Here is a 25,066-nt window from a genome sequence, read left to right as displayed (position 1 = left end):
TCTTTCTTTCTTTCTTTCTTTCTTTCCCTCTCTCTCTCTCTCTCTCTCTCTTTCTTTCTTTCTAGGTCACTGCCAGGTCAAGTTGTAATTTACTTACCTTCTCTACCAAACATTATATATATATATATATATTTTTTTTACCCTGGAATAATGCTTTCCTCTTTAGTATTTCTATATACTTCCATATCCTTAATATCCTGGAGGGATAGATAGCTTGGCAAGGTGAAAAGATAGTTCTTTGCATGTAACATCTGTGTTCTGAAGTTTTTGGCTAGTATTGCCAAATAGTGCTGAAGTAAGTGAGGCAAACCAAGGGAGAGATTTTACAGCATTCGTGGGTTTTCTCATAGACAGGCCTTCACTGCTAAGCAGCTAAGCAGCTGGCTGCTGCCCCATGGATCCCATCAGGCAGCAGAAGTATGGGCTAAACTAGGAAAGGCAGCCTAAAAATGAAACAATTCCACCCGCCATAAACAATTCTCGGGCCTGGAACCCCTCTTGTTCCTGGCTAGTGCAGCTGTGATGAATTGTCAGTCTGAGAGGAGCTACTCTGAGACTGGTTTTGCCCTTTAATTTGCCTAAAAAGTTAAACACAATTCTAAAAATATTTACTTTGGTTTTGTTTGTTTTGTTTGCTTGTTTTTTACCTTTTACATCTGGTTGGTTTTCATTAATTTGTAGGAATGTAGTACTTGTGTACATCACTAATAATTAACCATACCAATGAAAAGTGTACTCGTACTCCCAGAAGTGAGGATATATTTCTGTCCCCACTTTTGAGTTGAAGGTGTGATCACATTGTCACCAGGACACTAATGCACACTCCAGTTAACATATGTATTTTAAACATGAAATGAATACAGACAGTATGGGTAAAAAGTGTAAGTGTACAAGACATGCATTGTTTTTGAGAGACATATTTAACCGATGTTTTAACACTGCAATGTGTTGAGATAAAAGTCAAACTACATGCACTGGACAGTCAGGCTGCCAGCTGATGAAATGTATCCAGACATCACATCCGGTCAGCCTTAGTGGCATGCTTTAAAATCAACAGAAAGTGAAAGAAAAGAAAAGTAAGTCAGGAATTTTAGAGTAACATACATTTTTTTTGTACATTTCTCAGAAACACAAGGATAATCTCCAGGAGCATGGCTCCAATATACATGCATTTAAAATAATAGCATTTTTACTGAATTCCAAACTTGCAAATAATGTTAAACACCAAAATATAAAGAAAAAAAAATGGGTTTGCTATAATAACAATAATGATAATAACCTGCTCTGAGCTATAAAGTTCAATTGTAGTTAAGATGTAGCATAACAATTTTTTTTTTCTTATTTGAGAAAGTACAAACATTGTGTAGTACTCTAACATGAATACAGTGGCTGATTTAGCTTAGAACAACTTGGAAAATAGATAACAATAAATTTCTGAACGGTGAAAAAATGTATTCTCGTAAAACTTTTTGGGTGCCACTCCAGGTTTTGACCGAGTAACAACATCACCAACCACTTGCTCTCAGACTATTCCAGAGGTAATATTTCTTGAGACAACCAAGCCTCAAACAGACATGACATATTGCATATAATTTGTGCTGCAAGAGTGGCAGATTCTAATTCCCTGCATCATCTGTCTCTCAGGAAGGAGGAACTAGGTGCTGCTTTTCATTTTGGCATCACCACTTTCTCTGCAACTCCTAGTTTCCTTGACACAGAGAGAAGAGCAACACATCTACACCTACAGCTGGAGATGAAACCATTAGGAATTTTCACAGAATCACAGAATCATAGAATCACCTAGGTTGGAAGAGACCTCCAAGATCACCTAGTCCAACCTCTGACCTAACACTAACAAGTCCTCCACAGAAGTAATTATTCTGCATCTTTCTTTTTTTTTTTTTTTTTTTTTTTTTTTTCATGGTTTAAATGTTGGGCATCTGAATAATGTACAAAACTGCCTCTAAATTCTTATGCAAGGGTATGGAGCCTGCCACCCTCTTTATACTTACGAAACATGCTTCATTCAAAGACAGTTTATTTTGTTGGGTTTCAGGGTTCTAAACTATAATCAGCACTTCATTAACAAATATCAAGTACTATTTATTCAGCCAATTGCCACATTTGTTTCACTATGGTAGTTATTAGGAACAACATCAATAAATGGCCACTTGTAGAGGGACAGAATTCTGCTTGCGCATGGAAGTCACAGTTTTAAACCTTTACCCTTCTATTACACCTTTGGAGCAAGCTGACATTTTAAATCCCCAAGTATTATACCTTTGGAATGAAATGAATTTTTAAAAAGAAAAGGAAAAGGAAAAAGGATAAAAATGAGGGGAATTGGGAGAAAAGCTAAACTCAGGGAGGAGCTTTGTGATTTTAGGTATTTATGATAGAATCATAGACTGGTTTGGATTGGAAGTGACCTTAAATGTAATCTAATTCCAAGCCCCCTGCCACTGGTAGGGAGGGACACCTTTCTCTAGACCAGGTTGCTCAAAGCCCCATCTAATCTGGCCTTGAACACCTCCACAGATGGGGCATTCACACCTTCTCTGGGCAACCTGTTCCAGTGCTTCACCACCCTCTGAGTAACGAATTTCTTTGTTATATCTAATCTAAACCTACCCTATTTTAGTTTAAAGCCATTATTCCTTGTCCTATCACTACACTCCCTGACAAAGAGTCCCTCTCTAGCTTTTCTGTTGGCGCCCTTTAAGTACTAGAAGGCTACAATGAGGTCTCCCCAGAGCTTTCTGTTCTCCAGGCTGACCAACATGAACTCCCTCAGCCTGTGCTCACAAGTCCTCATTTACATACTTTCTGGCATGTCTTGCTGCCTCTGAGAATAATGTGTAAAAATAATCATAAAAAAGAGGTTTAATCTGCATCCATCGTAACAATTCTGTGCTACCCAGGAAAAAGAAATAGACATGAAACTGCTGAAACATCTGACATGGGATATGTCCGTCTGAAACTCTGTAAGTTCTCCATCCATCTGAAACTGTGTAAGTTGGGGTAATTCATGATAGTATGGACACATTTATTACCTTAACCAGTTCAGAAAAAACAACACTTTTTCCAATCAAGCTTTGTCAATGCTAAAATAGAAAATAAATTAGGAAAACGCCTTTCCTAAGGTGGTGCTTAGGATAGAAAAGAATACCTTAAACAGTGTTTTAATGGATGCCATCTGCCACTGGAAGAGATAGTCACTTCTAAATGCTGCCAAGACATTGCACATTTAGGTAGGAATGATTAACATCACTTGCATGTCAGTATTTGTTAAAGATACGTTGTTTGTTCTGTTTGTCATCTATTGCATCACTCCTCATGACCGCCCCTGTCTTTTGGCATAATGTACCGGGTGGAACCAGAAAGTTTAATTGAAGTAGAAAACTGCCATTTTCCTGACCACCAGCCAAATGAATCCTGAAGAGATAGTATATGAAATACTGGCTGTTGTTCTGTTTGCATTGACATGAGCACACTCTTGCCTTCCAGTAAATAAATAAAGGAAAATTCTTATAATGTATGTACTCTCTCCAAAGGATTTCATCACATTGTTTAGCATAAAGGTGGTGACAGTGAGAATGTAATAGAGAAAAGAAAACACAATGGATTAGATCCTCATGAAGTCCAGGGGTTAAAGGTCTAAACAAGTACTATTATATTTGATGCTTAATATGAAATTAGGTAAAAGCATTTAGGTCTAAAATCAAACAAATGGATGAAAAGGAAAAAAAAAAAAGAAAAACAAGAAAAAAAAAGTGAAATTTTATGTCTCAGATAAACCAAAGAACTCATCATGGATACCTGGAAGGGTATCCCCATCACCAAACTGGTAAAAAGGAAACATTAAAACATTCTTCATATGCAAGAAAATTTAGCATTACCCGTATCTGGTTAAATAATTGCAAAATTATGCCAGAAGCATGTTCTAGAACTGACAACCCAATATTATAGTTGTAAAAATATTTTGTGACCGTTCTCTGTGATGAAGGAGTCCTCTATCCTGAGCCATTTATTGAGCACACATACACGATCTGGTAGGACATCATCTGATCAAAGTTGGATACCTGACTTTGGAGTATGAGAATCATAAACTTGCTTACGGTCTATCTGGTCTGCAAACACTTCCCCATAGATCATCCAATAAGGCATGTAAAAAATGTTTTTTGCCAGCTTCCACGAAGGCTCCTCATTGGGGAAGAGAATAGCCTGTCTTGCGACACCGAAGCTCATCAGAACCACCAACATGATGATGACAAAATACATCATGTCGATCATCTGAATGTCACGAGAGGAAAAGAGAGAGAAAGAGAGAGAAGGGACAAGAATTAAAGAAATATATTTGTCCATATTTCCATTAGTCTATGCTGCAAAAAAAAAGAAGTTTTTATACCTTAGAAAAAGAATTTTCAGAAACAATTTTCTGAAAAGATGTTCTCAGTTTTACACATATCATTTCATTTTGAAAGAAGGAAAATGGTATTCTTGTGTCTTCTATTTTTCCTTTTAAGAACAATATAAATGTTATGAATAGGTCTGAAAACATAAGCTGCCATCTGGTCACACCAGTTGCCTGAACAATAATATAAGTTCACTGGCATCAGCAGCGTGGCCTGAACAAGGTTTGTGAGATCATGTATTGTTTACAGGCACCTATCGGCAACTGTATCAAAACAAAAGGTCTGAAATGGATTATCTTATTTGCTGGTACCCATTGTCTTGGTGAAAAGGAAGGAACCTGGATACAACATAAGGAATAACGAGTGGCAGAACAGCCTGTTATTGCAACATAAGGGACACCATAGTGATAACCAGTGAGAAAGGAAAGCTGTGATACCGGCTGGACTAGAATTAAGCCTGGTGGTAGTGCCCAACAAATGCCATATTTAAAAAAATAAAATGCAGATAACACAGGCACTCAGCCCTATTATTCTGCATTGTTGAATACCTCATTAGCATATGCACAGCTTTAATTAGTGCCTGCAAACAGTATCTCCCCATTCAAAATGTTCCTGGAAAAATTGGGACAGCAGTCCTAGGAGGTTCTCAGTAGAGGCTGAAGATTAGAAGAACAGCTGTGCTAAGCAGTATTAGTGAGGCCCTCCAGAGAGTGGAGCAAAGGAGGAGCCTTGGGCGTCAAACAGGTACAGCACAGATATACTCAAATGTTTGAAAAATAAAAGTGAATCCTGTAAGGTCTCAGATAAGATCCCTTTAGAACTTTTAGTTATAGGTTTATTTATAGGCTTTTATTTATAAGGCATATTATGATAGTCATTACCATGGCTGTGGAAGTAACTTCTGTCTCTGACCAAAGCTCAAACCCAAGAGCCTCAAAACTTTCTGACTCTTAACCCTGTTGGTCTCCACCTTCTCTGGTGCAGCTACATTTTGAGTTCACTGCAAGGCATGTGCGCAACCAACATGCGCCATGACTGGTGGCTCTATAGCTCCACATTGGACCTGCCACAGATGAGGAGCAGGGTGGTTCATTTCAAGAGGTGGTGGAACAGGGCTACTAATTTCCAGCAGATGGATCTGCCACTGCTGTTGGGGTTTTTCAGTTAAAAGCACAAGGATGGAGATGTGAGGTCAAAGTAACACTGTGAAACCACTTAACAGCGAAAAGACAGGGATACTGAAGAGCAAACAGAAAGGGATATTCTCATACTAACTGAGAGAGCAACTGTAAGAGAAAGAGACCGGTAGGGAAGGGCCCTGCTAGGAGAGTCTAAACAAGACAGAATGAAGGAATTGAGGTAGGTGAAAAGAAACAGGGAAAAATAAAAATCTTTAATGCGAGAAAGAAATAAAAAAAACACATCTTGGAAGATGAGACATAAATAAATGCCTTAAAGAAATAAAAAAAATGGACAAGTAAATCATGAACATTCTCATGTTTTTTCAGGGCATTAATCTTTCAAGAAAACCTGGTTGAATGGGAATTCCAGGTGATTATATCTCAGACAGCAACCTGAAATGGGGAAACTGCATAATTAAACTTAATTCTTACTGCTTTTAGGAAAGAAATATGGAGATGAAACCTGTATTCTTCCTTCTTCTCTGATAAAACTTTGCTTTCATTTAGAAAGATTATATGATAATATATGATATGATATGATTTATATGATGTAATAAACATAATGATCACTTGCTGGAAGTTAAAAAAAATAATCTTAAATGCTTCCAACACTTTTGATCAAGATTCACAGAGGTTTGAAATCACTTTGCAAGAAATTAAATTTTCAGCTTTATTCTCCATTCAACCAGTGTATTAGCATTTCCCTCCTTCAACCAGGTATCATTCTAAAATGTCAGTAGCTTGTCTTGAATTGAGTGAAATAGATGGGCGTGTTTCCACTGACTGCAATGAGCAGTGTATCAGGACCCTTGGCCTGCAGGCTCAAATTACAATTTCTATTTTAACAAGGCAATGACTGTTTCAGCCATTCTGAAGAACCCTTTAGTCACCTATTCAAACAGCTGATAAAACAAAGATCTTTTGGTGCAGTTTTATTAAGAAGTTGGCTCCATTCGCCCTCACTTTTTTTTTTTTTTTTTTTTTTTAAATCGAAGAAACTAAGAAAATGTAGACATTCCCATACAGAAGGGGAACCGATATACTTCTGACTCTCTTGACATGCACAGTGATTGCATTTCATTCTGAAATAGGCAGGAAGTAAATCTACCATTGTGCAGAGATTGGAAAAGCACACTATAAAAAGCACATTCTGTAACTGAAATTAGTAGATAATAATAAACTTCGCCATTCATCTTCTTCCTTCTCTCTTCATCCTTGCTTTTAAACCTCTGAACACTATTCCTGCCTTAATTTAATTTGCATATTTGTTCACAAGGCCCACCAAAACCTATTACTGCTATTCTGTTGGATGCAATGGAGAGGCAGGTGAAGAGAAAGTTCCTTTATATTGGAAAGATGAAAAGAGTCATCTGTTTCCTCCTGAATCTAAAATTTGCTTAAACAGAAGCTCAGTATAAAAGCTCAGGCTATAGATTGCATTAAATGTAGTCTGCTGAGGAACTCAATAGCTGTGATGGGCTTACTTTGTAGAAACAAGTACAAATTTATTGTCTCCACAGCGCTGAATGGTACTTGCAAGATGATGAAATGAAAAAGAGACAACCAAAGAGGTAAATGTGCCTGTGATTTAAACAGAAATACACAGGGGAGCCCATTGCAGCCCAGAGTGAGCAGGTGTAATCCCAGGGAAGTCTTTGCATTTTATAAATGGGTTGTCCATTACACAGAGGAATAAGCTGGCCAGAAAACTGTTGTAAGGGGCAAATTTATGTAACTGAAACCAGCTGGGCATTGCATATGTGGGCAAAATAGATGTGCCAGAGTTGCTGAGTGCATGGAAAACTGGATGAGGTGTGAAAATCAAATAACAGGAAGGCATAAAATAAAACAACTTCCCTCCTTTAACAGATGCCCACACCTTCAGAGAAATCTGGTAGCTGAATTCCAAACTCTCTGAGTAGGTGCTAAGCCTACAGAGGCTAGTTTTCCAATGAAAGTCTAGTGAAACTTAATTCATTATACACATGTAAGAATGACAAAGCAATGTAAATTATATTATTTTGATGATTTCAACCATTTCCTTTCTGTGTTGATTCCAGTCGAAAAAAAAAAAAAACAACAAAACAAAACAAACAAAAAAAAACAATCAAAAAAAACCTAACAAACAACAAAACACTGTTTAAACTACTGGTGAAGCTGGGGTCCTATCAGTCCTCCATAACTCTGCCAGAAGTTTGTTATTCATGGTCGACTCATTCAATATTGAACTGGTTTTGGGGCTGCCTTTGCTAACATAACAGCTCTGAAACTTTTTGGCCATGACACCTGTGAAAATTAACACAGAATTGAAGGATAGTTATTTTTGGTCCTTTCTCTTGTCCTGCTGTCCTTTTCCAGTAATCCACAGCAAGAACTCCTGAGTGTTCCTGTAGTGGTGCACTCTGGAACACTGCAAATCCCCACACATTAACAACCTGTTGGCTTCCTTGAAGGAAGGTAGCAAACTTCAAAATTCTGTTTGCAGCAAATAAACACTGGGCTTGTTGTGAGTAACATAATATCAAAGAAGAATTGTAGTCCATGCATTCATATATGTCCCTTTTTCCTATGATGGCGAGGAAGTAGGGTCGCTGGCTCTTCATTTTATGGACAATGGTAAGGCAAACAGGACCCAGGACCTATTTGAACTTATTCATTATTGTCCACATATCAATTAGATAGCAGTAATAATATTTATAATTAGGAAATTCAATATTCAGTTTGGCTTTTACTGAATACTGACCTCAAGGATTATTTCATCCTGATTTTTAAAAATAAATCTTAAGCTCTAGAATGCATGAAGCAGCCATTATTTACACAACAGAAGCTGGCTAACTGTATCTAAAACATAAACATATGCTTTAGCACATATTTAGCTACATGTACAGGTACCCAAATATCAGTGACCTGTACATGTGTTTCTGTAAACTCAACAATTTTCTTTAACTCAGATAAGCAAAATTGTGCTTTAATATAATGCTTCTGCTGATATACATAAGTATACATATATATATATAAATACAGAAAGTTAAACGTTATACATACAGCAATACATATCACTTGATCCACTTTATATGAATTTACTATTATGTAAACTATTAATTCTCGTGCCACACTATATATGTGTGATGCAGCTGGGGACAGAGGCTGCAGTTAGCCACATACATTTTTCATCTCACAGAAATATACCTGAACAAACAAGAAAGACATGTGGCTAAGGAACAAAATAGAGAAATGTCACAGTTTTAATCTGACCATTATGGTTTTGAACATACTGTGACGTAATTTTTTTTTGTGCCTCAGCCTCCTGAATGCCTTGATTGTTTATTTTTTTTTTTTTTTCAAGCTAAACAAATCTCCTTAATGGCCTGTGTGTTTACTGCAAATGAGGCACAGAGGTGTAGATGGCTTTGCTACTGAAGAGAGATCTGAGAGAAAGACAAGCAATATATCATCTAACAGAATAGGGAGAGTCTCATCCCCAATTCTGGGGGTCTGTGCAGATGATTTGATTTAATAAGGACCTGATTTCTAGCTTACATGAAAACGTTAATCTTAAGAAAAAAAAAAAAAAAATCTGTAGTGATTTAATTGTCCATACCAGAGACACTGAGTCAAGAACATGCTGGCAAAAATGGAGTTCACCAACTTTTCTTACCATTTTTCCAATCATCATAACATATGGTCCCAAGTATTTGTTTACTCCGAAGATGTCTAGTAACCGTATATACCAGTAAATGATGTTAACACAATATATGACCCGGCCATCACTCCGCAGTGGCAGATCTTGCAGACGGAGGACCATCCCAACAGAGAACAGGAGGATAGCTATGAGATCCGTAACATTCCAGTACTCTTGGAGCCAAACTTTTACCTTCTGCAACAGTTTCCCAGGCTCTGACATCAATATCTGAAGGACACAGGACATAGAGAGGAAAGCAGCTAAGTTGCCTTAATTTACGCATGAAATAAAGATAGGTGCCACACTGGCCACAATCAAAACTGATAGCTTCCTAGCATATAAATACTGCATGTAATCTCTGATTTTTTTTTTTTTTTTTTTTTTGGTGAAACCTTCAAATTCTTCTAGTCTTAGCCTGCATCTATATGCAAAATAATTTTTTAAATAAAAATATATGTAATATATATATAAAAAAAAAAAAGGAAGAAAACCTTAATTCCTGTGAAATCCCCACAAAATTAGAAGAAATGTAAGTATGACTTTCTGGTTTTCAAACTGATTGATCCTAGTTAGAGTCTTGGAATAGAGGGAGAAACAAAGAAAGATATTTAATGAGGAAATTCACTGTTAAAAACACTATAGATTTAAAGAAAATTATTTTAAAGTATGTATCAAATTGTCCAGAAATAATTGCTGACCATAAACATCTTGGCATTAAAACCAGCAAAAGACAACCTATCACTTGGACTTGTTTTTGGAAATTCAGTTCCACAGCTGACAATATAATTCATAAAAATAATTAATAATACCTTATGAATTTATCATCATTTTATTTGCAAGATCATTTGGGAGAGCTGATTGTTTTCCTGAATTACTGCTGAAACTATTCCTCAAGTGATTTCTATGAATAATTCCTAGCTTTTAGTTAGTTAACAAGCTGTTTGTTTTAATTTTCTATATTTAGCCTGAGAACATTTGAATAGACTCATACAGTTCCTTAAAGAGCGAATGCCATTCTTATAATTTTCTTATAATTCATTTTCAGAATGAATTTTAGGCTCATCTTCCTTCAACAAACTCCAACATCTGCTTAGAAATTAATTCCCACAAATGCTCTTGATAAACTTTTGTGGAAAGGACAATTTAGGGTGAATGATTAGATATAAATGGCACCCTCGATTCCTGCCAGCACTCTCCCACCTACCGAGCCTGCGGTGCTTTGTCTCCATCAGTGCTGCAGAGCCCCCGTGTGGCTTGCAGCCTCTATTTCCCTTTTTCTTTTGGTTAGCGAGGGACACTCGCTCAATTAACGTCTTTTCTTTGCTCTTTTTATTTATAATGCAGTTTGCCGTACAGTGTTTGAAACGTATATTTGGATTCTACGTGGCTGTTGCAAAAGCATTTTCTGCTAGTCCTCAGAAACATTCGCTGCAGAATATACGGGCTTAAATGGCAACAAATTCAGCCCTGTGGTACAAACGTGCTGTTTCAGCTGAAGTCAATGGGGCTCGCACCTACTCGCATCAGGGATGAATTTGGCCTCTGGTGGCATTGTGGAATAAATGTGCATTTGGCCAAGTGAAAATGGCACAGTAGAGGCTGTGGTGAGGAGACACCACGAGGTGCAGGGGATGGCAGAACAACATCACTCTGCCTATGAACTGAGCACCACCTTAAATATTCTCTTAGCACTACATGTCTGCTCTAGCATTTTTAGGGAGACGCACACTATTGCTGACATAATTTGTAAGAAATTTCAAGATTAAAAAGGGGAGAACCTATCAGAAATATGCTGTAACAATCATCAAGGATCTAATTTTCCTCCAGTTATGGCTGTTTTTATTTAGTGCTTTCACATGAGATACTTGGACAATTGTAAAGTTTGAATTAACTCTATTTGTGGTGAGGATTCAGGTATAGACTTTTTGGTTATCGTTCTATCGTCACGTCTCTTTGTCCATTCCGTTATACTGTATCTCCCTTCCCTTTCCCTAAAACATACTTCAAATCCAAGGCAACATTTCAAGGATGATGGCCAAGCTTTAAGGTATATCAGAATCCCACCCCATACCTGTGAATGCCATTTGACGTTGTGAGATATGTTCATCTGATTCATGTCAATGTAGACCAATGCTAGGGCCACATGATAAAATGTGACTTTCTGTCTTATACATCCTTGTATAACCATGAGACTAAGGAAATAGAGATGGTTAATGTATGTATATAGTTATTGTGTTTGCTGATCAATGTATGTATATGGTTCTTATATTTGGTCGTTAATGTATGCATATAGTTCCTGTGTTCTGCAATGGTCACCTGACAGGAACAGCCAGGACCAGTGCTTTTGCTAGGCGGAAGACTGTGGGGGGGAGCATGCATGGGGTCTGGGGTCGAGAAGATTTGAGAAGATTCCAGAAGATGAAGAAGGCATGCTCGAAGGAGGACACACCCACTAATGAATATGCATTAGTAGAGGGGATATAAGCCCCGAATGGGAACTGTGGGGTGTGCATCTTGGTGGAGTGGATACTCCCAGCACACCCGGTGCTGTTTGCTTGCCTTTATTCCTCTGATAAATTGCTAACTTTAATTGGAATCCTATTTGAGACTCATTTATCACAACATGCATCATGCAGAAATCTGAACAGAGAAATTCCATGCAAGTAAGGTTATTATACAGAGAAAGAAAGGGATTCTAAATTTAAAAATGGAGGGAGATAGAATTTTTAATGCTGTGTTTTTAAAAATCGGTCTGTTTTTCTGAAAAAAGAGAAATTTTATGTTAAGCCCATTAATCAAAAAATATCCTGAGAAAAATATTAAAAATATTAAAATACATAAAGACAAACCACAAATTGTATTTTTCATTCTGTGTTATGTGGTTGGGTTGACTTTACCTCTCTCATCTTCTCTATTCCTAGAGTGAAAATGTATGAGATGACAATCCATTCCTGTGTAGATGGCCAGCGATCCATCTTCACTAACACTATGTAATTGAACAGCATCAAGTAGCCTATATATGCCAGCTGTAAAGAAACAAAATTAAATGAATATCAGTAGTCACTACATTTACACAGCCGAGCCAGTTTCTCAGGTATGATTTGATGTTCCTAGTTCCTGTGTAACCAGAGTTAAACAGACCAAAGAAAGATCAGAGAGTACTCTGGGTTTTAAGCTCACATTAACATACTAAGTTCAGATTAAGCTCACACTAGCATATACAACGTGGAATCTACAAAACACATGTACATCTATCCTCTCCTCTAGCTACATTTGCCTCTCCAACAAAGCTATATTAATGCAGTCTCCTCAGATTTTCCCACAGTGGTGAGGACCACCATGTCACATATCACAATGCCAACTACCAGACACTGACTTACTAAGTTAACTATGTGAATACTTCTCCCCCATCCACTTCTAATAAAAATTGCTTGTCCAGCACCCCTGCTCTTTGTTTCTTCTCCTTGTTCACTTCATTTGGGGTCACTGATAATTCATTTCTTTTTTGCACGATCCTTGCTTGGTGCTCAGAAGTTTCTAAGTATCATCAGAGATGTCCCTCCTCAATGAAGTACTGCTTTAACTTCCACCATCATTTCTCCCCCAAATACTGCTACTCCTACTCACTTTGCTGCAGCTAGTAGCCATGCAAAGTCATACATTCATTTGCCTTATTGTTTCTGCAAGGTTTTTTTTTTTTTTTTTTTTTTTTTTTTTTATCCCTTCTCTAATACATCTACATCTACATTCTGGCCTAATTTTTGATACAAAGGAAAATATGGTTGAAGTTTTTGGTTTATTTTTCCTTTCCGAAAGTCTATGTTGAAAATAATCAGTCCATCCAAGAAATACAAGTGAGCAAATAGTATCATCAAATTCATGAAACTCAGAGAAGCCTAACTGCCACTCTGCCACTCTGGAGTGTGGGCTGTAGCAAAGGTGAGCAGCTGGGGCTGGGCTCTGTGGTGACCAGAATCCCTCTTCCTACCTACTTTGCCCTTCACACAGCAGCCCTGCAAGAACCTTCACCTGAAGCCAAATTTAAATCAGAGAAAAGATGATTCAGTTCTGTGCATGAACATTTTAATCATTGTTGCAGAATGCTTATTGCATACATTTGTATTTCAATACAGTTCTTTCACAGTTTCATAATATCCACAACTATTTTGTACTCAGTATCAAACCAGATGAAACAACCACAGAGTCTTGGGACTTTGGGGCAGGATTATTTCAAGTGTTCAGCACCTTACTCTTGCTGTACTTGTTAGAGAAAATTGCTTCTGCTCCATGTAAAAACCAAAGGATTCTTGTTTTCCTTTCAGTTGCTGGTTTTAAGGATACTTGAGAATTCCTTACATTGACCATAAATATCTGCACAGATAGGACAACCAGTTGAATCACAGCTTCTTATATTCTTAAAGCAGAGGAGGAAATGATTTAATGGGTCTTTCAGTTTGTGAGTGACAATGGATTGCAGATTTCAGGTCTGGAGATATCTTGGTTTTACCTTACCACTCCTGAAGGAAACTGAGAGCAATATTGACTTAGGTCAGCATCTAGAGTATCACCTGAGTCAGCAGAAAAAACTATTTGGGCAGGCAGAACCACAAGATTCTAAGTGTAACTAGGGGCTTTTTTATTACTATTCTTTTTCTTTGCTGTTGTTGTTGTTGTCATCATTGCTGGGTTTTGTTAATCAAAATTTACTGAAAATTACTGGATTTTTTTAAATAGAAAAAGTTGATTTAATCTTGATTTCATGATGAAGAGATGCTGACACCACACCATTTTTACCCCAAGAAACCATTCCTTCAGACCATGGGTGACTTCCTCCATCTCCCTCTCCAGGAGGGATGTTCCTTCCAGGAACATGTTCTAGTCCCACAGTACTGTCAAATTTAAGTACAGCTGCAAATACTGGTACTCCAGATTTTTTGAAAGTGCTGCTAAACAAGTAACTGAACCTTCTTTATTTTGCTTTTACAAAGACCTAGGGCCTGCCATTTTTACCCGAGTCCAGTGCCTGAAGACACTAAGCAGAGGAGTAGCTGCTAGGAAGTTTCTAGGATGGGTTCCTCCCTGCCCTCCTGTGGATGTTGTCCTATTTTGTGTATACTTGAATATGCACCACTGTAAGGGACAAACCTGGAAAATAAAACCAGCAAGAGAGTGCTTCAAAAGTGCGACTACTCTCCTCTTTTCTCACTGATTGCAATAATTGCATCATAAAGTGACTTGCTTCCAAAATTAAAAACTTATGGCAAAGGTGTTCTAATGTTTGGAATATGACTCTTTTTGGGGATTCAATTCCCTTTGTACCGCTTTCTCCTCACAGGAGGTAGAAATGAGGTTTCTTACATCACGACAGCATCTCAGTGTAAAACTCATAGTTAAATGGGGAAGGCTGTCCCCTTCTCCTCGGGCAGTCTGTGGGCTGAAACCTTTGAATCATGATTTTCAGTGCAACAGCCACAAAAACAAAACAGAGTAGTTGACGTTTGAAACTACTGCATGCCCAGAGAGAAAGGCAAAATTTCATTTTGGTTGAGAAAAAGCTGTTTATTTTGCCTCACCTACTGAGCCAAAATATTTCTTACACAGAAATTCCCACATCTAAACCACTCTTGTTTATTTTAAAAATGAAGGTGGATAAAGACAAGTAGATATAGAATAATCAAATTATTTTAAATGGCATGCAGTAGCCACATTTCTTGCATTTTGGAGTTTGCAATATAAAATTTTGAGGATTGCTTTTGAAATCTATGATTAGTGTTTCTGCCTGTGCATTTGTTCTAAGTATGATAGGCTGCACAATTTTAATGCTCATCTGAAACTTTTTTTTCTGTCCTGGAATTCCTCAACGTATGTAACTGGTCAAGCATTGCACCTTAATTTGCTCTTGAAACTTGGTATAGGCAAGATCCAACTTTAATAAGTGACCTTAAGTGAGACCTGCCTCAGGACATAAAACTGTAGAAACAGGTCTAAAAGGCAATATAATATTGATCTTTCTCCCATTTCAAAACTGAGTTAACAGGGAAAGCCAGGATGTTTGTTTCTGTTTACAGTGAAAAGAATTTTCTGGTTATACATAATATATATTGCTAATGATATATATTGCTAATGAAACCAGGCTGCTGCTGATCAGTTTCTAGACTTATCATGCTGATTAACCTCGAATGGTCACAGTTCAGAAAGTAGTAACTCCCAAGTTGCCAAACTGGAACTATTTGCTAGCATAAACAGTCCACTACAGTTTGGTTTCTATAAATGTGAGTTGTTCCTGCTGTCTGTAGACATATTGTCTGGATCTCAGAAAGGCAATTTTTTCTTTTAAGAAGTCATCCATGGAAGGAAGCAGCCAAATGCATTCATTGCTATTTGCTATGCTTTCAGCAGAATGATGGAAAATTTAAATGGGATGGACAACAAGAAGTCAGCTGACCAACTCCATAGTGCCAAGGCACAATTAATTGCAGTGTGCGATATTGGACACATGTTTTGACAAGATAAACTTAGAAATCCCTAACAATGGAAAATCTACTGTATTCTTACATGATTTATAACAATACTTCCCAGAACATGTAGAAACTGTTTCCTAACACCTTACCAGGAATTAACTTGATGCAATCCTATTCAGAAAGGATTTGGACAGTATTTTTCAAATTTTGTTCCTCTTTACAGAAACTTAAACACATTTGAAGACTATTGCACTCCTTCTGCAGGACTATTTTTTTTTTTTTTTTTTTTCTCCTTCAAACTGGTACACATTTTGCACATGATGCAGAAACTGAAGCGGGTTATAATATTCCAGTGAAGCTGATTGAAAGGACTAATTTCCATGTCCATTTAAATTTTGATGTCATCCTTCTACATTCTAGAGCCATTTACGAAATCTTCGTCATCCAAGTTCTGAATTAAAATGTCAGATGGTAACTGATGTAGGAGAGACCCTAATAGAATACTTTCCAATCCCTGATTCCAGCTGGATAGAGAATAATTAACATCAACTCTTGCGGCTCAGTCACCAAAAACCTTTTTTCTATGTAATAACTTTAATATAGCAATTACTAATATACCTGTGAGAATGCCTAGTAAAGTTTTTGACTTACTATAGTCAAAATATATGACCTGAGCTGTTATTTGTCCCATCGTCAAGGTTTGTTTCATTATAACATAGGGATATTAGCTTGGTTTGACATAGTTTGTCCCTGAAAAATGTATGTTGGCTACTATTCATATCTTTGTATCTTGTGGCTACTTACACAGACACTTTCTTTGAGAGACACTTTGCTGACTAGTAAAATCAACAAAGCAAAAATGTTCCAAGAAAAAATGTGTTCTGTCTTTTTCATATTTTCATCAGTTATTATCTGATTTGAGATGGTGATTAAAACCATCTTTGTATTGGGCTTACTATTGGAAATGCTCCTATTGGGAATTCCTTGGGAGCACTGATTGCAGCAGGCTACTACTTATTGTTGTACTTGAAGAAAAGTTTGCACATAGTTTTTAACCATTAACTTCCTGAATAAAGTGTGCTGAATTTAAAACACTTTGAAAGGTTTGCAAGTGATATCTGACTTATGCACAAGATGTTCATTAAACTATTTAAGCCCTCCAATGCACACAGACACAGAGTTTCAAATAAATACACAATATGACCTTAACCCAATTCTGGTACTTGTCCAAATCAGTAGTAATAAAACAAGAAAAATATCTTACTGTGTAAAACCAAAATTTAACAATAGGAGCATTGTAGAATTCATAAATCTTTCTTCCAACAGGAATCAGTCTGTGCCTGCTCTGAACTTCCTCTTCCTCTTTCTTTCTTGAGGATTCTCCATTCCCTCGTCCCAGCATCGCCTACAAGAAAGGACACTTTTATGTTCTTTTATTTCTGAAGATCAAATTAAGCTTTTTTAAAAATTTTATTTTTATTTTTTATTTTTTAAATTTCTAATGGAAATTTTTCCAAACTTATCTGATTTCTTGATCTTTAGACAAAAACAAATGACCACAGCCATGTGCAAAGTATTTTGTTCTCAGATTATCTTTTAAGGAGGAAAGATGCACTTTAGTTCCTTCTAAATTGAAGAAGTAATGCTTTGGCAGAAGGCATCAACACCAGTGCAAAATCCTTGAATGGTGAACAAAAAAAATGAGATGTGGAGAACATTTCTCCTTTTGGCTGTATAGACAGCAAGATTTTTTACCGGACAACAGTTTCTTAGTATGCACTTCACAATAAACAAACACATTCAGAAAACAGATAAGTTTTGTTTTTAAACAAACAGAAAATCATAAAGCTGATACTGACAGTGAACAACAGGAGGAAAGATGAGTTGGCAGCTGCTGGATTGGAAGCAATGAAACTAATGACAGTTCTTCTGTTGATCACAGGATGCATCATAGACCATTATACCATAATGAGCTCCACATGGATGTAAAGGACTGAGGATGCAGAGTTCACTGCAGCATTAAGGCCTTAGATCACAAGATCCTTCTACATGACCACAGCTTCTTCCATAATGAAGTTCCAGAGTGCTCATGCACTACCTCTGGTAACCACTAACTGTAACCATTGTACTACAGACTCACTGAAAATCTACTGTGACCTACAGAAACATGTACTTAAGAAGTCTTCAGTTATGAGTACAAAGCCATCATGCAAAAGATGCTAATATTATGTTTAGTCTTAACTTCATGCTCAGCTTCAGAGAGAAGTGGAAGGAGTAACTGAAAAACACAATCCTGAAGTTAATGCTAAAAGAAGTTACCACTTTGTATTTAGAGTACAGACTGATCTATTAAATGTTCTTTTGAAAATATATGTATTTATTTATATATAGTAATAGTGGATTTTTTCTGTTTATATTTGTATATGGTAATAGTGGATTTTAGTTCCCTGTGTACAGAGAAAGTTCTTACTGCTTAGTTTCTTAGTTTGTGGCAACAGCTATAGACTACAACACACTTCTGCACATGAAAGCAACTGCAAGAGTCAAGATACAACAGTCTTAAGTAATTATGGAGGGATTGCACATTGATGGTCTTATTGAAATACTTCTACAATGTTTGTACAAGTAGATCAAAATATTTTAGTACTTTTATGTTAATAGAAATAAACTTGCAACATTCCTGAAGATAAATTCTTTACTATGGAGGTTTTGAGGCACTGGAACAGGTTGCACAGAGATGCTGTGGATGGACCATCCCTGAAGGTGTTCAAGGCCAGGCTGGATGGGGCCCTGGGCAATCTGGTCTAGTAGGTGGCATCCCTGCCCGTGACAGAGGGGTTGGATCTGTATTATCCTTGAGGTCCTTTCCAATCAAAACCATTCTGTGGTTCTATGATCCATAACTTAAACATATGGGAAACTAAATCACTAAAGAGAACAATGATATGGCAAATATATTGTCTTGAAATTAAGAGGTCCTTTTAACTGTCTCTATGTTCTCTAATTCAAGAAGATACTCAACACATACTTAAGTAGTGAACTTCAGGTGAGCTATTCAATCTGGTTCTAGTGCCCTAAAGGAACAGGAGTTGCAATTCTCACATACTTGATAGTAAGAATCACATATGGGTCTCATACAGCTCTTTGGTCAAAAAAAAAAAAAAAAAAAATCTGTAATGACTTTTTTTCTTTCAGTCAGAGTAGACATTTTTAACATTATTAGGACCATCTATAGTCCTAGATGCCTGCTCTCTAATACTTCCATTTCATTAATTATGCAGTTAGTTTTTTTCTCTGATTTATTACTTTCCATGTGATCTTTTATATGCTTGACTATGACTCTGCACAGATGTTGCCCTTCACACTTCTAATAAAATTGAACAAAGATTCAAGACACAGGTATACCATACTGAAACTAGCTTGCTGATCACATCTTGAAATGGTAGCCTTTTTGATGAAGTTACCTATTTCCTTTACCTTTTTATGCCTGCAGATCTCTAAGTTTATTCCCATAAATACATATAAAAAATGCATATTAAAAAAAATTAAAATACACCCCTTGTTGATTCTCACACAGCCAATAAAAACTCTTTAAAATCAAGAAATAACTTCATAAAAAAAAAAAAGAAAAAAAAAAGAAAAAAAAATGAAGTAGCTGTTAAACAGATAAGTTTCTTATTAGATGAGCAGATAGCCTGCAAGAATTTGAGGCTTATTGCATATACCTATAGTAATAGAGGCTATACTACCTTCACAGAACCCTGGGTATCATTACCTGAAATCTGTAAAATCAAACTGATTCCCCAGTCTTTAACAAGGATTTGTTATGCTTTGAAATATTCTAGCCTAGGAAGGTAATTTCTTTGTTTCTCTCAACCTCCTGACATTGTTTAGGGAAAAATGCCATCTGGTGCTTCAGATTTTTCTGCAGCTTTTCCCAAAGCTTTGTCTCTGCTGTCCTCTGGTGCCCAAGAATTTTGCAGGAGAGTGAAAATAAATGCTGGCAGCTTTAACAAATGAGTAATGCTGAGCTTTCGTGAAGGGGATTATTTTACAGTTTAAATCCTTCAAAATTCTATAAATGTAGTATATCTGAGATACCCTTCACCCTCATTGAAATTGGTGAGTTGTGTGTGTTTTAAGGATAAAGCTCCTTCGGAGTGAGGGTTTATGCTCATGGATGCTGCTTTCTTGTTTGTTATTGCTTTTTTGTTCATAAATGATGCTCTAATTTTATCTTGTTATATTTTTGTTATATTTTTGAATTAGCTGTGTACTGTACAATACTATCCTCTCCCCTCCCCCATGCTACAGATGGGGAATTGCTCTGAGATGGCTGGGGATTAGGTTTGTCCTAATGTCCCTGACTGTTAATTATATCATGGCATTAACAATTTGAAAAGCCTCCCTATTAGAAACATACAGAAATAACCTAAGTCACTGTGTTAACTGAGTAGCTGCAATGCCAAATATGAACAAATGTGTTTCCACTTGGAGGGGGAAGCAAGAAGGTGGGAATAACTCAAGACACTGCTCTGTGTAGGCGGTATCTCTTTCTCTAATACACAGTTCTGTCCATGATTCACTATGAGTCATGCAAGGTAAGCCTGACAGCAGTGCAACAGTAAATTACTGTACAACTGCATCATTGTGGCCTGAGGGGGTTGATGCGTGCGTACTTTTTACGTGAAGATTTTCTGTCTCCCCCCCAAATTTAGTTTACTTGAGGGCTGGTCATTGACACAAAACCAGGACAGTTTTGGGTTCTGTATATTTTTGTTAAGATATGTTAATGATTGAATGATATTTTATCTGTTTTTATAATTAAATAGCATGAGTTTTAGTCCTGTTAGCATGATCTTAACAGTTTATCCTTAGTGAAATGTACATGCTACACATAGACTTACCCTGTACTCACAAGGAACTAATGTGGAAATAATACATAGATGGGTGGACATACATGCCATACCTCTCCCTGTACACCCCCTTGTACCCTGCAGTGTGCACAGAAATGCTGCCTCCATGCTAATTGTTCCAGGGCTACTGCTCTCTGCATTGAGCTGCTGGCAGGAAAAATGCTTAATGCCTTTTTGTTCTAGGTGTACAAAATTGGATTTTGCACATGCTCATCGGTTCTTTAAGGTGAATAGAGAACAGACATAAATCACCAGGAGCTCTGCTCTCCCAGCTGCTGAGCATTGTGAGACACGGAGAGTGCTGGAGCATGACAGTGACACACAAAGTTTCTGAAACAAACAGAGAAACAGAGGGAAATCCCTTATTATGGAGATGGACAGCACTGGTGCTTCTGCCTTGTGAGCCCCAGCAGAATTTCCCACTGCTGTTTTCCAGATGGGCTACAGGGGTGCCTCACTCCTTTTGTATGTGAGATGACGCATGCACCGTACCTTGATAGCATGGGTGAGATGGGGTGGGGGCATGATGGCACTGCTCTTCAACCTTTTCTAGGTTAAAAACTGCATTTTTACTGATTTAGTTAGTTCTTGCCACAGAAAAAAAAAAAGCTAAGCATATGTACTATGGGTAAGATATAGGTCTGTCCAAAGATCTTGTTGATGGTGAACAATCCTATCTCAGACTTTTAGTACTCATGAAAGTCCAGCCTTTCTCTTTGATGTGCAAAATTGGAAAAAAGGCAGCAAAAAAACAAACATCTTCTAAAGGACTTTGATGAGTTATTCCGTATTGTAAAATAACACCATTTACTGGGAAACTAGTAAGTGAACAATAAGGCACCAAAGAAGGATTAGGATGCTCCTAATTACAGCTTGTAGAATCAGTGTTATTTTAAGATGAGGCTAGACCACTGGGGTTTCCAACCAGCCTAAAAATTAGCACCTGAACTAAGGTTCTGAGCAGGACATTGTACAAATACAAAATGTCTCTGGCCTTCAGATTTTAGTGCCTTTCTGCTCCTCTAGGTCTTAATAAGCAGGATTAATAACTACTAGCGCCTTCTACAAATTCTGGTAAATTGCTTGGTGCCAAGGGAATGGTGATGAGAGCAGTATTTGAGAGTGGTTTTGTGAGTAACTGCTATAAGGAAAATCTGTTGCCTAGCATCTAGGTGTTAAAGGAATGTGTGCCCAGCACTCTCAAATATGTGTTATAAAGCTAAATGCAGGTGTGAGTAACAAATAGTTTACAGTTAATAAACACTGCATCTTTATATAGTATACCCACATTTCACCTGTGTACCAGTTCCTTTGAGAGGAACATAAAATAAGTATATATTCCGCAGATGCACCCACTGGGGACTTCATTGTTGCTGTTGTCTATATGATCACATTATTCTGTGCAAGTGAGGTGTAAAATAGTGCAAAAATCACATCAATCTGATTCACACTAGAAAAATGCAGTCCAGAGTAAGAAACTGACTCTTGGTCTATCATTAGTCTGGGCTGAACTTCAAAAGAAGAAGATTTCATAAGAAATCAATTCACAGATCTTGATTATATTCAATCCCTTTATCTTAGTAATACCTTTATAAAAATTAATGTGGTCATAAGATTACAGGAATACACAGATTTCAGTAGTATTCTGTGTAAAGGATTATGAATAAAACTAGGCAGATTATTTGGATTACAGATTATTTGCTAGAAATTGATTTTTGAGGTGACAAGAAGTGTTCTTAGCTTATCAATATTATTTGTTTAAGCTTGAAGCTGAACAAAGCTTGGAAGGCCAAACCATGGAAAAGTTTGGGTTTTCAATGTTCCTGTGTTAAATAAACAGATTTAAAAAAATGCACTAACCCCTTAAAGAATCTTTTTGTTAGTCATGAATTTTTTTTAAAAAAAAGGGGGGGGGATGTGCACTTCATTTTAAATATACATAATATTAGTCAAGATTAAAGTTAATCACTGCACCAAAATACCAGTTATTAAAACAGATTATATTACATATGCTTTGCAGCAGGTGTTATGAATAATCACAAAGTATGGTTAGGGTCGATGGCTGATCTATTGAACCAGAGTTCAGCAACTGATTAAACATTTGTGATACCAAATCATTAACATTTATTAATCTTAATGAACTATGAATAAAGTATCCTGAGTGTATTTGTGGCTAACGGTTAAAGTTCTCAAAGGCGCTTTCCAAAATACCTGTTAGATATCCTCTCATCAGTGGAGAAGGGGCCAGATTTAACATGTCAGGCAATTTGATTTAGGTCAGAACAACCCAAAATTTCAATCTGAAATATTTTCTTATATTTAAAACATGTCAGTCCCTGACACAGTGCCTGAGAAGGACTAGGTATAACTAGCTATGGTGTACATAAACAGAAATACATGCAAAGTTCTCTGCTAGCAAATAACTTCCCCTTACCACTGCTGTCATTGCTCTAGAACCCATATGAAGAAGCCACATTAGAATTCCTAAAACATGCTATAGATAATATGGGCAAAAAAAAATAAGTCAGAGTGTGTCAAAGATTTTTTTTTTTTTTTTCTGAATTTTGTCAACAACATGGGGGTACTCCTTACATTTATAGAAAAAGTTGTATCTGTCAGAAACTTCACTAGAAAGATGCATCAGATTTGAGGGAATAGAAGAGTAGATTCACAAATGGAAAAGAGCAGTAAGATTGTCAGCACACTGTAAGGAGAAGGGGGGGAAAAATCTAAGATTCATCTGGAAAAGCGAATACAGTTCAGCACATCACTTCCTTGTAGCAGGAATCAGAAGATAAAAAGGAAACAGTATTGTAGACAAGAAACCAGGAGCTGGATTATTAACTGCAGAGAGATGGAAATAACTTCCTCCCCAAATCTCTCCCCATTGCCAAGAAAAAGGCAGTTTACAAAGTGCTTATTTGATTTGAATAGGCACTTCATGAGTGAATCAGAAGCCAGGGGTAACAAATTGCAATTAACAGCTAATGAGTGGAGAACAGCCCATAGTGGCTATTCTGGCTTCTGGTCCTTCCCAACCGCCAGGTTCTTGCCTGCAAGCGAGTCCTGTAGGTGGATCTTGTGGGCTGCTCCTTCGGCTTGCCTGCATATTGGGTCCTGTAGGCAGGTCCTTCTGCCTGCCTGCAGACGGGGTCCTGAGGGCAGCTCCTGCTGTTTGCCTGTGGGAAACAGTCTTTTTTTTTTTTTTTTTTTTTTTTTTTTTTTTTTTTTTTTTCCAGGAAAATCCCTTTTTACTTCTACTTCTCTGTCCTAACCTTGAAGGACTAGTGTTGAGCTTTAAGTCTGTCAGAAGACACCACAACCAAAACAAAAACAAAGCAAATTCAGCAAAGGCAGGTCTGATAACTCCTGATAACTGTGGTTTTCACTCCTGATAATTTTAACTCCTGATACCTGCATAATTTTCAGATCTTTAGCTATTTGATTCTCTTTGTCTTGTAAATTATTAATCTAAGACTATGTTGCTAATACAGACGAGATCTTTCTTACACCGTTCTGCTGATCTATAAAAGCTTTTAGCAAGGGCTGAGCTGTCTAGCTACTTGCCAATGTCTTCAGTTGATTAAAAATGCATGTGTAAATGTGTGAGAGGCACTGACTACAAATTCATAAATGGTTTTGAAAAATGTCACCATTGTTTGTCTTGCCTATTTGCACGTTTGCCCTCTAATTAACTAAAAAATAGTAAATAAATTTCTAGCTTCCACAAGTCTCTGCATATTTCCAGCTGAAAAACAAAGAAACAACCCTCCTCCCCCAACAATTTGTCAGCATTTTTTCTACTGGAGAGGTGCACTCCCTTTATCACGGTCAAGTTCTATCAGTCCTGAAATTTGAATTTATCTGAATCTTGAATTTATGTCAGATAATGCATGCAGCATCAAATTGGATCAAAATATGAAGATATTACGTTACAAAGTGGTGCTTCAGCATCACTATGTACTACTGCAACATCAAGACAACAATAATGACAAATTATTTTGATTTGTGATGAAGAGGTGGGAGCATTAGGAGTGGTATCCTATCATCTGCTAAATGTATCAGATGACCTACAGCACCCACAAAATAGCAAACTGAGAGCCCTGAGGCTGCTCTCAATTTGCTATTTATTGTCAGCTCTTACAGTGAGTTCCATGTCCTCCTCCTCTTTTTCTTTCACTGGTTTTTCTGGTTCTTCTGGCTCCTTTTCTTGAAGATGGATCTCATTGGCCTGAGACATGTAAGGCATATCATCTTTGTTCTTGAACTCCAAGCTGAGGATTGAAGGAGGAAGTAGAATTCCTAGAATTACCTAAAGCAATGATAATAATGATAACAGTAATCATCACAGTAAACAGTACAATCATGATGGTTATTTAGTGTCAAATGGAACAACTCCCTTGGGACATTT

At 37.1% G+C, this 25,066-nt stretch overlaps 1 protein-coding gene across 5 annotated transcripts in view; it reads right to left on the bottom strand.

Moving 5' to 3' along the window:
* TRPM3 (transient receptor potential cation channel subfamily M member 3) overlaps positions 1-25,066 on the bottom strand; it is a 466,535-nt gene that overhangs the window by 20,524 nt on the left and 420,945 nt on the right. For 3 of the 5 annotated variants that reach the window (XM_035309095.1, XM_035309092.1, XM_035309091.1), the window contains exons 17-22: positions 24,800-24,967; positions 23,709-23,834; positions 17,004-17,144; positions 12,176-12,304; positions 9,255-9,506; positions 4,119-4,293 (exon numbers count right to left, since the gene is read on the bottom strand). In XM_035309095.1, coding sequence (XP_035164986.1) covers positions 4,119-4,293; positions 9,255-9,506; positions 12,176-12,304; positions 17,004-17,144; positions 23,709-23,834; positions 24,800-24,967 — 991 coding nt within the window. The remainder of the gene's footprint in view (positions 1-4,118; positions 4,294-9,254; positions 9,507-12,175; positions 12,305-17,003; positions 17,145-23,708; positions 23,835-24,799; positions 24,968-25,066) is intronic. The other 2 variants (XM_035309094.1, XM_035309093.1) reach the window with 1 other exon arrangement.

The sequence above is a fragment of the Oxyura jamaicensis genome, chromosome Z, assembly GCF_011077185.1.
Source record: "Oxyura jamaicensis isolate SHBP4307 breed ruddy duck chromosome Z, BPBGC_Ojam_1.0, whole genome shotgun sequence".
Classification (NCBI taxonomy): Eukaryota; Metazoa; Chordata; class Aves; order Anseriformes; family Anatidae; genus Oxyura; species Oxyura jamaicensis.
This window is presented reverse-complemented; position numbering and strand designations above follow the sequence as displayed.